This window comes from Hesperophylax consimilis, chromosome 17, assembly GCF_061612785.1.
Source record: "Hesperophylax consimilis isolate HC1 chromosome 17, BYU_Hcon_1.0, whole genome shotgun sequence".
NCBI classification, from domain to species: domain Eukaryota; kingdom Metazoa; phylum Arthropoda; class Insecta; order Trichoptera; family Limnephilidae; genus Hesperophylax; species Hesperophylax consimilis.
This window is the reverse complement of record NC_142852.1, coordinates 24006656-24026113: the sequence shown is the minus strand read 5'-3', so window position 1 is coordinate 24026113 and position 19458 is coordinate 24006656. Positions and strand designations below refer to the sequence as shown.

At 38.2% G+C, this 19458-nt stretch overlaps 1 protein-coding gene across 1 annotated transcript; it reads left to right on the top strand.

The window, feature by feature from the left end:
* The first annotated feature begins 3748 nt into the window (after nucleotides 1-3748).
* On the top strand, nucleotides 3749-17607 carry LOC149416302 (uncharacterized). The gene is made up of 2 exons (XM_089641616.1): nucleotides 3749-3945; nucleotides 13237-17607. Exons 1-2 carry the CDS (start codon nucleotides 3892-3894, stop codon nucleotides 16825-16827), a joined length of 3645 nt encoding a protein of 1214 aa, XP_089497742.1. The 5' UTR covers nucleotides 3749-3891; the 3' UTR covers nucleotides 16828-17607.
* Nucleotides 17608-19458: the final 1851 nt, after the last annotated feature.

Sequence of the window (19458 nt, the reverse complement as noted above, 5' to 3'; positions counted from 1 at the left end):
CACGTATAAAGCCTTCTTTTCGGGAGTTTAAACCAGGTATTTAATACAACCATATTTTTATCCTGGCAGAATTCATATAGTCTATCACCTCTTTGATTGCTTATGCCTAAGCCATATTCACCAACTATATGAGAGCGGCGACCTTCACCAATTTTGGCATTTAAGTCTCCAATGACAAAATTGACTTCTCCTCCTTTCAAACTTTGCAATGTACTGGCTAGTGAGTCATAAAAAGATTCCACATCACCATCATATCTCACTTCCGCTGTTGGTGCATACACTTGAATAATATTCATGTTGATGGGTTGACAGTGTAATTGTAATAATATTATTCTGTCCGAGATGGGTACAAAATTCTTAACAAATTTTACATACTTCTCCATGACAAATACAGCAACTCCGTTTCGACGGTTTCTGTCCTCTGGGTCACTTTCTGAGTAGTATAGATTTCCCTTCTCATGTTGGTGTATGCCGCTGCCAGTCCATCTCAGTTCACTAATTCTAAGAATATCTACTTTTAATCTTTCCATTTCCTGTATTGCATTATCCAATTTACCGCTGTATAAACTTCTTACATTCCATGTTCCTAGTCTTATTTTTGAATTCACTATTTTGAGCCGGGAGATTCTTTGCACCCCTGACCCATTTAAGGGCTGCCCGGGACTCGGGGCCATTAGTTGGTTTCTCTCCATAGTGATATGCTGGGAAAAGATACTGGAGTGGTTTCCCATTGCCTTCTCCAGGGATTTTTCTGTAGGGGTTACCTTCCCTTAGCTGAGCTGATCCGGTTTTATGGCCCGGAAACTCGCCATTCGCCCTCTCCTTATCAGCTACGACCATGATGTTAGGGTCAGTGGTCATATTGCCCGGGACTCGCGGGATCCTAAAGACCACTCTAGGACGCTAAGGAGTAGGACTTACTGGAAATGTTGCTGATGTTATTGCAAGATGGCGTATCACGGTATTTTATAGGCCCACATCCCCCAGCAGGAAAATGTTCCACCGTGGCCTTTCCAGTCATTGATTTATTAACACTTATTTAATGTTTGGGGCTTTCGCCCCAAGGGTAATAATATTTTTTTCTGAGACGGAAAAAGGTATGAATCCACAAATTCATTCCTCCCACTGCGGTGAAAGGCGATGTTCCGAGAGAGTCCTGCTGGAAAGATCAAAAGGTGGCCCTCAACCATTCTTTCCCGATCCGGCCTGCCACACAGTTGGTGGGCTGACGCATCTGCCGCCAAGACCCGGACAAATCCCCCATAAACCTGGGCACCCCTGCTATGACATCAAACGCAGCAGAGCTCTTGTACAAGGTGGGGCAAAAGTAAGTGTCATAATGTAAATGCTCCATAATTTTCGCAAATGGCATCAAATGTCATTGTGCTTTGACATCTATACTGTAAACAGATATAAAATTAGTTGAAAACAAGCAATAAAGTGATACACACCTAAAGAAGGCGAAATTATTGTTACTGCTTATTTGACCAATTTCCGGTCTGTTGTTTTAACGCAGATTTTCTGGATGCTGATGGGTTAACGGCTAACCCATCTGCATATCTACCGTCATGATCGGGCGATTGTGTTTTTTTCGGTTTGTTTGAAGCAAATCTCTCTTGTCTCACATATCACATAGTCTCCTGGGCCAGCAAAATACTAACGGAATCGCAATATGGAAAACATAAATGAAGCCTGACAAATTATTATAAGCAATAATTAGTCGCCTAAAATATCCATACAAATTGAAAATATCTCCCAAGTAAAAATAAATGCCGCTGACGGTAATTGAACCGCACCTTCTGATGTTCAGTCAGGTGCTATGGACCACTGAGCTACGTCGGCTTATTTCTAACACGCCAGATAATTCAATATATACTAGTACTTCAATCAATAATTACTGCTTATTATATTTATACATCTGGTGTATAGTTATTGCTTATAATAATTTGTTACGCTTTGTGCTATGCATAAAAACATTGTCTTATGAACATTAGTTAACATTAAAAAAATAATAATATTTGACAAGTCACAATATTTCACCAACAAATTTTTATTTATTTTTTTATTTATTTTTTATTTCTTTTTATTAAGGAAGCAAACAGTCGTACAGTAAAAAATATAACAATACACATTCATATGTTCTAGACCAATTAAGTTCCATTGAGTTAAATGTTGATTTAGTATTTTTTACCTACACAACATATTAAATGGCAAAAAAATAAACATAATAAAGAAAAACATAAAATTAAAAACAAATAAAAAAATACAACTTTTCGCATAGCTATACTATTCACTACGGGTAATAAATAATAATGTAATTTTCACAACAAAAAAAAATCGAATAAAATAAAAGTATTCTAATTTATTAATTTATTAAGCTGAATTTTATATGATATCAAGTTATGGTTGAAAATGTGTACATCTCTAGAGGCATTGCACTCAGATGAATGAAGAAAGGAGTGTAGATCAAGTGAATCAGATACTTGATTCTGGCTATGTCAGGAGTCAGAATAATAGAAGAGTATGTTTAAGACGATGTATGAATGTGAATGAGGCAAGAAGTGTGTGCCAAGACCGAGTTGTTAGACAGTCCGTCCTTTCTACCCAACGGCGTGATGGTTAGTTAGTTAGTTAACGTATTGTTTGTTTGGAATGATAGATTTTGTGATAACAGCCAGCTTGCTATTAATTAACATGTTTATTAAAGTCATCGACGTATCCAGTACATTCAAATAAAAAAACGGTGCATCAGCAAACATTGATCATTCTGTGCCAGCAATAATCGGAAGTTCGCTTACGCAGAAAAGGAAGAGAAGAGGCCCAAGAATGCTTCCTTGTCGCACACTCTTGTTAATTTGGATTCAAGCAAGTATTGCACATTTTTTTCGTCGAACATTGATCATTCTGTGCCAGCAATAATCGGAAGTTCGCTTACGCAGAAAGGGAAGAGAAGAGGCCCAAGAATGCTTCCTTGTGGCACACTCTTGTTAATTTGGATTCTAGCAAGTACCTACTGCACAATTTTTCCGTCGATATTTCGTCGAACATTGATCATTCTATGCCAGCAATAATCTGAAGTTCGCTTACGCAGAAAAGGAAGAGAAGAGGCCCAAAAATGCTTCCTTGTGGCACACTCTTGTTAATTAGGATTCTAGCAAGTACTGCACAATTTTTTCGTCGATATTTGAAACGATTTAAGGTACGATTCAAACCATGTTATCTCGTATGCCAACGTGTTCAAGTTTGATTGGAAGACGCTTATGATCATATTGAATGATTTTGAGAGTTTGTTTACGTACATAAAGAATAGAAGAGGCCCAAGAATGCTACCGTGTGGCACACTCTTGAGAATTTGGATTCTAGCAAGTGCTGCACAATTTTTTCGTCAACATTTGAAACGAATTAAGGTACAATTCAAACCATGTTAAGGCTAAATCTCGTTTGCTAATATGTTCAAGTTTGATTGGGAGTCGCTTATAATCATATTGAATGATTTTGAGAGGTCGAAAAAAACGCCTACAGTTTTTTTGCTAACATGAATTATCTCCAAAATTCTGTTCATAAAATTAAAGACTCGTAAAAGATTCATGATCATCTTCAGCACGTTTATTACGATCCCTGTACTTTGAACCAGATTGTTAGCAAAAGGGCAATTAATCATGTTCTCTATTAGCTTGTTTGCCAATTATTGGCCAGCAAGTTGCTCAAACAAGACTTAGTAAATAAATGGTCAGGTCTCGAAGCTAACCGGACCACTAGTTGTTCACCCGCTATATGGGTATAGAACAGTAACCAGTCTGCAGGGGTCGACATAGGTTCATAACCCACCGAACAAGGTGACAAGGTAAAAGGCTTTCGACAAGGCGTCCGAGAATTTGACAAGGACGCACGATGAGACTGGCACCGTCTTCTCTGATTGGTGCGCTGTTTCTTTTGATTCTGAACGTGAGTACAATGTTTTTTTTTCTCTCAAATTTATCGTCACGGCTTTTGATAAGGCGTACGAGAATTTGACTTGATTTTGGATACGAGTGTAGTGAATTTCTGTCTCCCAAATTAATGGTTATGGATTTCGACAAGGCATTCGAAAATATGACTTGATTTTGGATCTGATTATATAGAATTTCTTTCTCCTAAATGAACGCTTATGACTTTTGACAAGACGTACGAGAATTTCACTTGATTTTGGAGATGAGTATGGTGAATTTCTTCCTCCCAAATTGATGGTTATTGCTTTTGACAAGGAGCACGAGAATTTGACTTCTGAAATTCTTTCCTGCAAACACAATTTATAACCCATTAATTTGATTTTGACTGTAAGAAATTGATATAATTACATTGGCATAATTGTGTGATTTTTGTGGTGCTTGAAGAAGCAAAGTTTGTAATACAGAGTTTTCCAATAAGAGGTGTTACTTTGATATTCAATCGTAAAAGATCAATGGTTTCGTTGCTTGTGTGGCACGTAGCGTCGTCTTGTTGAATGTAAACGTTGTCCAGATCAATACTATCCAATTCCGGCCATAAAAATCACTAATCATTTCTCGATAGCGCAATCCATTCACCGTAACTGTTGCTCCAGCCTCATTTTCGAAAAAGTATGGTCCAATGACTCCGCCGGACCATAAACAGCACCAAACAGTCACACGTTGAGGATAGAGAAGCTTTTCAACAATAACTTTTGGGTTTTCCGAGCACCGAGGTGGAAATGGGCTTCATCACTCAAGATGATTTTTCGATGGAATTCTAATAATTAATAGTAGTGAATTTTAATAATTCAATGCGTTGTTGAAGCGTTTATCGTTCCATTTTTATTAATGACGTAGTTTTTACTTGTTAAATGTCAAAAATTGACATCTTCAAAAGTAACATCTACCGAAATAGCGGGCTATTCAAAATAACACCTCTTATTGGAAAACCCTGTATATTCAAGATTTTTTTTGGTTTAAATCGCAAAATGTCATCTACAATTTTATTGACAAACACGCATCATTTATTTGCGTAATTTTCAGCTGTACTTTTTTGATTTAAGACCTACCTGCAAACCAATTTTTTTATAAAAAAATAATTAGCTTCATAAACTTAGTTCAAAGTAAACATGACAGAAAATTAGAAACCCGATGCGAAAATATCACAGGAAGGTATTAGTTGTTAGGTATTATCAGCGCTCTGAATTCTTGGCTTGCTGGGAAGTCAGACTGCTCGAACAGCGCCTGCATAGGGCTGTTACGATTAATTATGCTTACAAATTAAATCATATACCCCTACAACAATTGAAAACAATCAGAGATCTTAGAAAACTGGTAGATTCTCAAACAATTGGGCTTTAGTATACGCATTACAAAGCCTTTCATTGTAGCACACACACTAATTCTGCTACATATTCTGTCATCTGTAAGTCACAACTCGGGTTTGCCTCAGTCATTTGGAATCCTCAATATCAAACATACATTGATCTTATTGAAAATATCCAATACATATTTATCAAACACCTATCGTATCGCTTTAAGGCGATGCACTACGCCGTGTAATATTTTAAATTGAGCCGCTATCAATAACAACCCTTACGTAGATGGCGATAAGGTTTTATTCCACAATTCCCAAATTCTTAACACCATCCGCCTGTTTTGATTTATGCAAGAAAAAAACATTGCCAAAAAGTGCCTTTTATATTATTTTATGGATGTTTAGGGATAAATATTTAATTTTTTTTCGATCATTTTATAAATAACCTTATTTGCTACATTATACAATAAAATTATAACCGAAAATGGGTTCGTAAGTAGGAGATTTTGAACTTTAAAGCAGTTTTCATAGGCCTTTACATTATTTTTTTCTGGGCTTATAAAAAGACTTATCTAAAAAACACTCGATTATTTCAAAGGCCAAGATGTATTCTACTCGCAGTATTTAATTAAAGCATCTGAAACATTTCTAGGCGACCAAATTTTCAAACCAAAAACACATGATTTTGAATTACTACGTATGGCATCGCCTTCTGCTTGTATAAACGTAGAAAAATTTGTGATGCTCTATTCTTATATAAAATCGTGAACAATCTTGTTGATTCATCATATCTGCTAGAAAAGATTGCATTTCGTTGCCCTGAACACGACACCAGATCGAATGACTTATAAATAACACTACACTGTAAAGCCAAATACACGCAAAACTCTTTAATAGGACGTATCTGCAAAACTCACAATGCCTCTAGAGATGTACACATTTTCAAGTGTTACTTGAAAACATATTAAATGCTACTTACTAAACTGATAAGTATAATCATGAGAAAACTGTATTACTACTAACTGTCTTATACTTGTTTTATAACATTTTGTAATTTGTTATAGTGTTTATTTATTTGTACATTTCTTTGTCATTTATACATATATTGTGTAGGTACAAATACTAAATCAACAACTAAACTTAATGGAACTTTATTGGTCTAGTAGAATATATGAAAAATTACTGTTTATGCTTAAATGTACAACAGTTTGTTTCCTGTAAGTTTTTAGATTTTCACGGCCAAAAGCATTTTTGTTGTTTGTTTTTGGGGTGTTATGCCGTGTTGCGCTAACTCCTTCTTTAGCCGACGTTTCGGACAGCGTTGCAGTGTCCATCATCAGGGCAGATCCGGTAGATCCGAAGATGTGTAATTGTTGGTTGTCGAGTTTGTGCTTATTTACTTGGTTTTTATTTAGTTTGTTTCCTAAATAAAATAAAAATAACACAAATTAGTCAAATAAAAGTCCTTCGATTTCGTATCCACTCAACCACCGAGGCCGTCGATGGAAGAGATGAACAATAACACGTAGAAGAGTGAGACATATAATAAGAAGAAAATAATAACAAAATTGAGCAAGTGTACCATCTGAAAGATGTCATTAGCATTATTGAAACTGTTTTCAAAATTATTTTTTAGCGAGAATTTGTCCAAATCAAGCTCTCAAAGAACCGCAGTTTTATAAAAGACTGGAGGAGGCCCACCACTTCCCCGCCCTGTTTTAGGTACTGATGTTACCTCTTTAGAGATCTTGCAAAGACGCTAATTTTTTTTGATATAACGAGTCTACATTTAAAATTTCAAAACAAGACCTCCAAAATGTCCATGCATACAATGTGATTCGCAGTATGCAAGTGCTGCGTATTACTAACTTGTTAGTAATATCTACTCTATTTGGTTAGTTTAACAGGTCATATGAACAAGGTATCAACAATAACAGGTATAAGACTCTTGAAAACTGAACACTATACCGGCTGCGCCACTGTTATATTGCTGTTAGGAATATTCAGTGTATTTGGATGATCAGGTATCTCCAATGATTACTCCAATGTAAATAATTTTACATTAATCAGATCGAATTCAAGGATTTCGGAATCGTTTTCTCTGGTAAACAGTTGAGCTGTAAGAGAGATCGAATTACCTACTATTACGAGCATACGATACATATCGAATAATATAGACCTAAAACTGAGAATACTCATCAAGACCTATGTATGGAGTATCTTGATGTACGGCTGCGAAACATGGTGCCTATCTGAAAGAGATAAACGGAGACTAGAGGCTTTTGAGATGTGGTCCTATAGAAGACTGTTAGGAATTTCCTGGAGAGACCATATTACAAATGAGGAGGTTCTCCAAAGAATCGAAGGAGGAAGGCACCTGCTCAGGACCTTGTCCGAAAGGCGTGCAAGATGGATCGGCCATGTTATACGACAAGAAGGCCTCTTGCATGTCATAATGGAGGGTATGACCGAGGGGACCAACTCTAGGGGACGCCCACGCCGAGAGTATCTGGAGGACCTGCTGGTGGACGTGCGCTGCTCATCATATGCAGAAGTCAAAAGAGCCGCACGAGACAAGGAAGAATGGAAGAGGAGATTAGATGATATTGCTGCAAACCAATTCCAAGATTGAAACCAGAGAGACGAGCATACACTTTATACTAATTGACCACTCAGTATTACCAGAGAGAACCTCTGTTGGTAAACTTCAGTCTCTTTTTAGCATTACACACGTCGACCAACGATTATCCAATTTTTCGTTGCAAATTCCTTCAAAATAGCTCTGTTTCAACGCATTCGACTCAAATCTCTTACCTCTTAGCCATTTATTAAAGTTTTAATTTAATTAAAGCCCGTTAAACTGCCAAAGAAGTTTGTCAGCAGGTCATGTGCACAATATTAACTATAAAACAATAGAACACATATAACAAGAAGCCACAACATAGAAAATAGATACAAAAGAATAAAATTTCAAGTGCCTACGCTACAAAGACATAATATACAGATATATATAACACAGTCAACATACTCATAGGCATACACACACTCAAAAGCATACGACAACACTCTCACGTGCATATTTATAGAATTAAATGCATACAATCGATGGATACAAATGTATTTAAAAACGAAATTTTTTTACAAAAAAAATTTCTATTAAGGTGAAGCTTAATGCCAAATCACTATTTTGATTAATCTTTATAACGAATTGGTGTACATTATGAATACCAAAAAAATGCTTTAGATAAATTGAAGGTTTTCCTATCGTTTCGCTTGAGTAGAATACAAATAAAAAATAAATTACTCAACAAAAAATAAAAATGTAAAAAAATGTATTTTCAATAGTATGTATGAACGCGTAAAGGAAACAACGTAAAAAATACAGTATTATAGCTTAGATTATCTGTGACAGTTTCACTTGAATAACTTTTTTGGTTTCTTATAAAATTATTTACAAAATAAATAAAAACCAGTTTTGTGTTTGAAATTGAACGTTTCTAGAATCCTTTTGTCAAGCGATTTTAATGCCTATTACCTACAATATAAGGTATTCCAAGAATGTACACATTTTTGGCTTATAGCTTCCTTTTAACTCTTGACAGGCCAAGATGCCAAACAAAACGTCTGTAACCAAGTGTGTCTTCCGACGACCCCATGCAGTTTTCTGTCTTATGGGCTTTTAAACTATAGAAATTCCAATTATTAATGGTAACTTATGTATTTGCGCAGAAATACGTAAAATACTAAAATGATATGTCAAGTATTGAAGCTCATATAAGGAGGATAGTAATTTTGGGTACCACGTTCTACCCCACTTGGCTACGGGATATTTAACATTTTTTTAGCATTTGTAAGTTCAGTTGTGCATGTTGATTCGCCATTTACATCCATTGGCATCTTATTAAATATAGAAGGCACAAAAAAGTAAATTAAAGTAATTTTTGGAATGGACATACCTTCACTTTGACGAAATCTTATGTTATGTGTGTGATATACTTTTTTTTATACGTGGAATCGGACAATAGTAGCAGGGGGCCAAGTCTGGAGAATATTGTGGAAGAGGAACTAAAAGGAACTTCTAACATATACTTGTTTGTGGTATATTTTATTTACAAGCCCTTCATTTTTTTATTAAATTAAAAATATTAAATTAAAAGTAGTTAAATTAAATTATAAAATTAACTGTATTAAATAAAAAGTTTCTATTAAGGCAAATATAAGCGTAATGAGTAAGGTCAATAAAAGGACGCTTAGATGGTTTGGGCATGTTGAGCGAATAAACCAAGAAAGAAGAGTAAGAAGAATATATTATTGGTAATAGGGACACCCGAGGAAGACATGGCACGATCAAGTGAATCAGATACTTGAGTCGGGCCATCTCAAGAGCCAGAATAATAGAAGAGTGTGTATGAAACGATGTATAATGTGAATGAAGCAAAGTGTGTGGTGTACCAAGTTATTTGGTGGTCTGTCCTCTCTGCCTACACCTGCGGGGAAATGGCGTGATTGTTAGTTAGCTGGTTATCAACATTTGCTTGACAGTTCAGTGCCGGAATTTGAAAAAATTTAAAACAAATTGTTGAAAATATTCTATATATTATTCCCCTCTGGGTACGTCTCTGCTTCCACTAGTATCTCCTTGCGAAATACCGCAGGTGCGAACAAAATCATCATAGGCACTAAGCAAGAACTTGCACATTCATAAAAAAGGCAAACGAATACACTATCCGTCAAAAATTGTCTCATACGTTCCTTTGACCCTTTGCTGCAAACGTGTGCAGCTGTTTTGTAAAACCAACATTTAGTCCTTCCCAGGATGGTCGTCACGATCAGATCTCTAAAAAGTTGAAGTATTATTTCCTCCTAACAGCCACACACTTCAAAAAGTCAAAATAATGCAAGTGATTTGTGACCGACAAATGCTGGGACATTTCAAACGGAAATAAACCATTATAGGAAACTGGGTAAAACCATCAAAAGGGCCGATCCGCCTGTGGGAAAACTCGAACACACCATTATAGTCATAACAAGTTATACCGGTCAGTGGCTAAGTTGGCATCGCGCCTGGTTCCCACCGAGGCATCGTGAGTTTAAATGCATGGCTTGCCAAGTCTTCCATCATGACACAAGCGACATTTTCCGCTTAATTTGTTGACGATATTATATTTTTAAATTTTGTCATGTTTTCCCAACCCAGGAATCTTTGTCTTTCAAAAAAAAACAATTGATTGCATACGTTTTGCTTCACACTTTTTACTGTCTAACTATCTATCTATCAATTTGCTAGTTGGGAGCGTCTCGGTGCGTTGTGCGGCTCAGTCAGGACGTAGCATATGAACAATTTTCTTGTGTAGGTTCAAAATATATAATTTTTATTTCCTTCACGTCTGCTAATTTGATTTCTTCATTTGAAACTTTTGATTTCTTTAATTATTCGCAAAAATCTTCCACGAGCATGGACAGCGTTCATATTTGCGAAAACGTCTTGTAAATCAAATATGCACAATAGCTGACTATTCAAACAGTGTAAAGTCGAAGCAGAAAATAAAAACTTGAACCAATATTTATGGAAATTAATCAACAGCTGGATCAGACTGATCCAATATTTGATTAGCCTTACAAGTTTAACAGTGTCACTGTTTGTGTACACATTGCTATGATGAAAACACTGTTGTTGCGTTGAAGACAAAGTTACAGGTTTAATTTAGTGGTTTTTGGACAGTAAACAAGTATTTACTTTTGAAAATAAGATTCCAATATGAATATTTTGAGCAATGTCAACAAATTCAGCCTCGGTATCGAGGAACAATCACGAGCGAAACCAACAGTTTGGTGTCTCTAATAACTTGATTTATAAAGCTAGGACGGCTTACTTGAACGCAATTAAACAAACAGGCTTTTTTATAACTGGACTCCAGAATAAATGATCGTTGGGAGATATTATTTATTAGTGAATCGCTTTGAGAAGGATATGGCATCTTTGGATTATTAAAACAGGTGTTTATGATGTCACATTATAAAAATAATTTCGCTCAAGGCCTATGTCACCTTTAAGGATCCTATTTGGAGGGTAGTTTAAGGAAATGAAGGAGTGGAGATGCTGAGAAGGAAAGGAAAATGTCCAGAAGCGACAGACGTATGAATCTATCCATCCCAGTTGAATGCAGTGCAAGGCGAGAGAGTCCGACTAAAGAGGAAGGAAAAGGTACGAAGGGTTGGTAGGAATCTGGGCTCAGTGTGTCCAAAAGCGACAGACGTATGAAAGAACCTCCCAGTTGATTGCGGTACAAGGTTATAGAGAGACCGGCTGACGAGGTGAAAGAGTCTCTTTCAACCGGCCTCTCCTACCACTAAGACCAGGTTAAACCTCAACTCATGACTAATGAATGTTAGTTTAGTATCAGCTTTTAACAGCTTTGGTACTTCTTAACCTTTATTTAGTCATTCTACTCCTCTTGTTCTTCCACAAGTCACACAACATTCCTAAAATACAACGCCATTGTTCCACTAGCACAGTTCTGTTAGGATTCTTGTGCGATCACAAATTTAATGTTTACGCAGCTGAGATGATTGCAAAATTATAAATGTTTCAAATAACAAATGCTAATTTATTATCTTTGATATTTGATTTTCTTCTTCTTTACACAAACAGTCTTTTAAAATAACAGAATTTAGGGTGACGACTGTAATCTAAAGAATCTAATGGACCTCGAAACGAAATTTATTACTAACGTGGGAAAACTAATTTGATCTTACATTATTAACTCTAACTACTAAACTTAAAACAGATTTCTAATACATATTACACACACAATTTACAATTTTTCGTTCAGTATTTAATCGTTTTATTCATTTAATTTTTATTTTTTTTTATATATATATAAATTACAAACAATACAAAACAAAATCAACCTTTGTCTGTCCAACTGGGAAGGATTCCCGTTTCAGGACAGCCAAATTGTGTATTTAGTACATAATATTCTTACAATGGAATGGCGATGCTGTCAAAAAAAATTTTGAGAACATTGTTGATTGCATTTAAAGTGACAAGATGTTTTCTTTATCCTTGAAAGAATCGCAAAGATGTAATTTATTACCAGGATCAATTTGGATAAAATTAGTAATTGCATTCAGAACAGACGAATGGTTTTTTTCAGGACATCACAAGTCTGAGATTCTTTCCAGGGCATTTTGGAGAACATTTACAATTGTATAGTTAGAATTTCCACATTTAAAAATCAGTATAAGACATATGAATCCTATTGTACTCTATTTCTAGAATTTCTTAGGTGATAGAAATTTACACATTACTAGACCAGACTATATGCCGTATGACATATGAATTTCCAATTTTAAAATTTCGAATCTTTACTTAAAATAAAAAGTGACTTTAGATCCTTATCTCTCTTAAGTATAAAAATAGCCTTTTGGAAGATAAAAAATAAAATTTAGGTTTATATTTAATTTCACTGGGAACTAAGTTATACATTTTTATGCCTATGTACAGTAAGCAATTCTGTGTTTTTGATTTATTAAATATTTTTAGTCCATTGCTTTCTTTCTGTTTTGTATGGTTGTGTGGAAGACTTTATTGTAATGTTGTTTGTATCTTAAATAATTGGTAGTAAATAAAAAAATAAAAATTTCAAATATAAAATGAAAATGTTATGAAAAATGATTTGTTTAACACCAATTATATTCAATTTTATACGCATTTTCTGTTTTGATTAATATTTATTACATTTCTTTTTTAACATTAACCCCACACGGGAGGTCGCGAGGTAAATAAAAAAAGTCCTCAGGGACGATGTCATCTTCTCGAGTGCTGTGTGGCGGGTTTGTGGATAAATAAACACAAAGGCAAAATTTGCTGTAATATCCAATATTATAATTAAATATTTAAAAACAATGAACCAAAAACTTGCTTACAGAAGTCTTTCTGCATTTCAGATCGACTTTATACAATCCCACGGACATGCCGGCGGAGGAGCCGTGAGCGGTGCTCATGCAGGAGCTCATGCAGGATCCCACGCTGGTGGTCATGGAAAGGGCTCTTCTGAATCGCACGCCGCTTCACACGCTGGAGCTCATGCTGGTTCTCATGCAGAAAGCGCTACCCATGCTGAATCTCATGCAGAGAGCTCTGCTTCTTCTGCAAGCTCCGCTTCTTCCGCAAGTTCATCTTCATCCGCAAGCTCTTCTTCATCAGAATCTAACGCTGCTTCTCACGCTGCAAGCTCTGCTCATGCAGGAAGCGAGGCCCATGCTGGTTCACATGCAGAAAGCACTGCTGAATCCCATGCTGCTTCACATGCTGGTTCCCACGATCACAGCTCTGCTCATGCAGGAAGTGCTGCTCATGCTGAATCTCATACAGACAACTCTGCTTCTTCCGCGAGCGCGGCTTCATCCGCAAGTTCATCCGCAAGCTCTTCTTCATCAGAATCCCACGCTGCTTCACACGCTGATAGCTCTGCTCATGCAGGAAGTGCAGCGCATGCTGGTTCACACGCAGACAGCTCCGCTTCATCCCACGCCGGAAGCGCAGCTCACGCCGGAAGCGCAGCTCACGCAGGTGGTAGTAAAGAACACGGAGATAACCACAAAGTGACACATACAAAGGTCGACACCGGAAACGATGATGAAGAAGTGTGGGAAGTGCAAGAAGAGTGGACCGAACACGGAGAAGGTGACGTCAGTGAAAGCTGGGAAGAAATCTGGACAGAAAGTATCGAAGGAGGAAAGAAAAAGAGTCGAGTGAAGAAATCCAAACACGGAGGAAGCAAGAGCATCCATGAACATATCAGCGGTTACGATTTCGGAAACGTCCACGGAACCAAGGGCGTTCACGGTTCTGATCATATCCACGACCACATCCACGACTCCGACCACACTCACGGACATGGAAGAGATTTGGGTCTTGAACTCGATTACGACCTAGGACTGGGTTACGGCATTGAACTCAGCGGCCAACACAACCACGTGCACGATAACGGTCTCGACGACATCTATGGCGACTACTTCGGTCTTGACATCAACGATCTGGGAAGTAAGCATCACAGTCACAAGCACGGTACTGAGATCTTCGAAGGCGGCGAGGTAATCGAGATCAAACACAAACACGGAGGCCGCCGACATAAAGGAGAAGGTATCCACGGAGACTACGACATCAATATCTCAATCTCCTTCAGCGATAGTTCTAGCAGTTCTAGTTCTAGTGAGAGTTCTCAAAAGATCGGCAGACACGTCCACAGAAAGAGGCACGGTCCAAAGAAGCACAAGAAGATTACCAAGAAGACCATCAAGAAGAAGAAGAAAACCACGACCTGTGCAACCAGCACTACTCAAAAGCCCCATCAGCACAGCAAAGAAACCGTCTCCATCAGCATCAGCACCAGTATTGAAATAGTGGATGTTGATATCAAGCCGGAAATCAAACTCGAAAAGTACAAGATCGGCAAAGGAAGGACTGATTCTTGGATCAAGCGATTCTTGAAGCTGCTCTATCTCTTGAACGATGACAGTGGATCAGGTTCCTCCAGCGAATCCTCCGATATCAATCTCATTTCCAAGTACCGCAAATGCCACCATGGAAATTTCGGGTGGCAGAAGATGTGCTGTTGCCATGGAAAGAAAGACGCTTCTATTTCCATCTCAATCAGCGTTTCCAGCGAGCATTTGGTAAAGCCGACCAAGACCACGACTACTTGCAAGCCGACGACATGCACAACAACACGCACAACATGCACCACACCCACAACATGCACCAAAACAACACCCACAACGTGCACCACACCCACAACATGCACCAAAACAACGCGCACGAGGTGCACCACACCCACTACATGCACCACAACAACACCTACAACGTGCACCACACCCACAACGTGTACCACAACAACACCCACAACATGCAGCACAACGACATCCACAACGTGCAGCACAACAACACCTACAACATGCACCACAACAACACCCACAACGTGCACCACACCCACAACTTGCACCACAACAACACCCACAACGTGCACCACACCCACAACTTGCACTACAACCACACCCACAACGTGCACCACACCCACAACATGCACCACAACAACACCCACGACATGCACAACAACCACAACGTGCACCACAACAACACCCACAACATGCAGCACAACGACACCAACAACGTGCACCACAACAACACCCACTACATGCACAACAACAACACCCACTACATGCACAACAACAAAACCCACAACATGCACTACAACACGTACCACCACATGTAAGACAACCGTGAAGCCAAATAGGGAAGAATCTGAAGAGTCCTTCAGCAGTTCTTCAAGCAGTTCATCAAGCAGCTCTTCAGACGGAGAATCCAAGAGCACATCGTGGAGCAGCAACTCTGACGGTTCAGAGAGTTTCACAAGCAGCGTGAGTGAAGGAGGCAAGGCACCGAAGACAGTCACCTATACCAAGGGAAATGCCCACGCATCAGGAGACGCCTCAAACGATGACTCGCACGCACACTCCGAGAGCGTAAATGGCTCAAACACCGAGGAACACTCAGAAAGCTGGAACAATTGGCAAAACTCACAAAACTTCCAACAATCGGAAGCGAACGAAGCTAGCTCAGCTGCGTCAGCATCTGCAAACAGCGCAAGCAGCTCAGCTTCATCCACCAACGAAAGTAGCTCTGCCGCTTCTTCTTCCTCCAGTAGCGACAGCAGTTCAGCTGCTTCGTCATCTTCCAGTAGCGACAGCAGCTCCGCCGCTTCGTCATCTGCCAGTAGCGATAGCAGCTCCGCCGCTTGGTCATCTGCCAGTAGCGATAGCAGCTCCGACGCTTCATCGTCCGCTAACAGCGAGAGCAGCTCATGGAAAAAAAACAGAGGGTGGGGCAGAGGAGGAAAGGGATCAAAGGGTAAGAAAGGTTCCCATTCCAAGCAGAAGGGAGGATCTCACTCCAAGAAGAAAGGATCACACTCCAAACAGAAAGGAGGATGGCACGGCAAAAAGGGAGGATCCAAGCAGAACAAGGGATCTCACTCCAACCAGAGAAATTCTGCCTCTGCAGCCTCATCTAGCTCAGCATCTAACTCTGCCAGCTCAGCATCCAGTGCATCCAGTGCTGCCAGCGCATCAAGCGCATCAAGCGCATCAAGCGCATCAAGCGCATCAAGCGCATCAAGCGAATCAAGCGAATCAAATGCATCATCAAGCGCCTCTGCCAGCTCATCAGCAGATTCTGATTCCTCATCAGCAGCTTCCGCATCCGCATCTTCATCTGCAGACAGCTGGGAAGAAGAAGAAGAAGAATCTTCATCAAGCTCAAGCTCTTCATCCTCAAGTTCTTCAAGTTCCGCAAGTTCCGCAAGTTCTGCCTCCAGCTCATCTTCGTCCGCAAGCTCATCAGAAGACGATAGCTCAGATGACGGTGACGCCGTGGCAGTAGCCGTGGCGTACGCTGGTCCTGATGGCGCATACTCCGGAGCTAGTGCTGGAGCGGGTGGAGCCCAAAGTGGCGCAAGTGCTTTCGCTGGCGATGACTAATCGCTCAATCAAGTATCATTCATTTTAAACTGGCCAACTCATGTTCCCTTAGTTCACTTTATGAACTATTGTTTTTTTTGTCATAAACCTCCCCCTTAATGGGGTAGATAGACCCTCGTCCCTGCTCCAACACAGGCGACTTTTGACCCTCGTAATTTTTCCTCTTAAATTTATAGAATATTAATGCTTTAGTTTCTGTACCGTATTATAAGAACCATTAATGTGATTTTGTTCAAATTTTTTTTTCTGTTGAAATATCATTACTGTTCACTATTGTATAAATACTAATCCATCATCCACACTAATTTCTGCTGTGCAAGGACTCTTGAGGGCCAATAGTAGTTGTTTTAAGATAAATGTAACTTCGTTAGAGTCCTTGCAATGTGCCTTGAAGGAGTAACAATTTATTGCTTATAACATGGCGAGGAAACGGTGGGTTCCCTCCACTGGGCGATTTATTAAAAAAAAAAACAAACAACTTACCAGAAAACTTATCGAGAAAGGAATCAACTGCATTATAATCAAAAAAGAAAACTTCGTTGGTTAACTACTGAAAGAAGGAAAAAAGACTTGTGTTCACACCCATAAAATATTGGAATTATATAACCATGTACATTATTAAATCTGAACCAAAATTAATTGAATTTATGTCGCAATAATATGTTCAGAAAATAAACTCCATATTATTTTTTAAAGGTTTTTTTCTCATTGTGCAAATTTGTTGTTAGTTTACAATTAAAATTGTTGTTACTTTACAAATAAAAGCATACCTACTTCCAACTGACTTATTTTTTTCACATGCCAGATTTGCCAGCACATAAAAACCATTTTTCAAATGGCGGAGCAGATTTTGTGAAGTTTATTTGTCAGCATCTGGAGTCACTTAATTCCTGTAACTCATTGACCGAAATTCTATAACAGGGCGTGTGGACGTCGAAAATGACACAGAAACAAAATGATTGATAAAAATTTTGGCTTACGGAAACACTACATGACATTCTGCTTATGCGCTCATATGCACTCGAGTGTTACAGTTTTCATTATCACAAAGCTTTTATAAAAAATTCCTATCAATATCAATAGATGTCACCGATTATCCAGTTAGACCGTTTTAAAACTAGATGTCACCGATAACTAGGGTTTCCAGACGTCCTTTATTTTAAAGGACGTCCTCTATTTCAGACCCAAAAATTGATATTGTTTTCTAATTTAAAATCTTCAATAGAGGACAATACTTTGTCGATTAATTTGGAAAAAATAAATGACGTTAGAGAGCGTGTTATTTCATCTGAACGCAAGTAAATACATATTCTTCATTTGTTAAATTTACTGCAGGATGTAGTGTCGTGTCAGTGTTGTACTGATGAGTGCTATCATACCTCACTAAACATACCTATGTCTTCAGATACAGATTCTTCAGAAAACAGTGGTGGTGAATCAAGTGCAAACAAAGCAAACGTCTTTGTAAATGCAGGGAGCAATGGAGTGACATATATTCATGGGTAAAGCCGTCTAAAGACAATATTTCTAAAGCTTATTGCACGTTGTGCAAAAGAGACTTCGTGTTAGCAACGGAGGTTTCAGTAACCTCAAACAGCACGATCGAGGTAAAGAACATCAGAATAAAACGAGGCTGGCTAAGACAAGTAAAACTATTGATCGCTTCTTCGGATCTCAATCTAACTCTCCATCATCCTGTGTGCATATGAAGAAAATTGCTGCTGCCGAGCTAACAAACGTATATCACAACGTGGTGCATGGACATTCGATGCTTTCTCTGGATTGTACAAGCAAATTAACTCCCATAGTTTATTTGGATTCGAAAATCGCTGGTGGCATGCAATTAGGTAGGTCAAAAGCAACTAAAATAGCATATTCTGTACTGGCCCCTCTGTCCATAACACCAGCGGTGAAGCAATTAGTTGACCATGATATTTTTTATTCAATAGGTACGGACGCTTCAAATCACGGAAACATAAAAATGTTTCCACTGGTTATAAGATATTTTACTCCAGAAGTCGAACATCAACATGAAATGCAAGCAATTTTATAATTTCAATGTCGAAAACGAAGAAGCTCTTAGAGCAGCCAAAAGTAATACCAAGTATTAACTTTATTTATTACTTTAAATGCAAAATGACTAATTAAGGTGGTACTACTTACTTGGCTTCGATTAACATTGTTTTTTTTATTAATAAATGTAATGACTGATACCATAACAGCATTTTATTAAAAAAATATTGATGTCCTTTATTTTCATCATATTATGTCCTTTATTTAATCGTATCAAATCCTCTAATTCATAAAAGGAGAGCTGGCAACCCTACCGATAATGCAGTTAGTTCGTTTTAAAACTAGATGTCACCGATAAACCAATTAGAACGTTTTAAAACTAGATGTCACCGATAAACTAGTTAGAACGTTTTAAAACTAGATGTCACTGATAAACTAGTAAGAACGTTTTAAAACTAGATGTCACCGATAAACTAGTTAGAACGTTTTAAAACGAGATATCACGGGATCAGTTTGCCCAGGGGTGACGGATGAATGATCTATCCATCCTGCTACGAGGCAAGGCGATGGGTCAAGAGAGACCACTTAGAGAGTTCAAAAGGTCTCCCCAAATCAGTC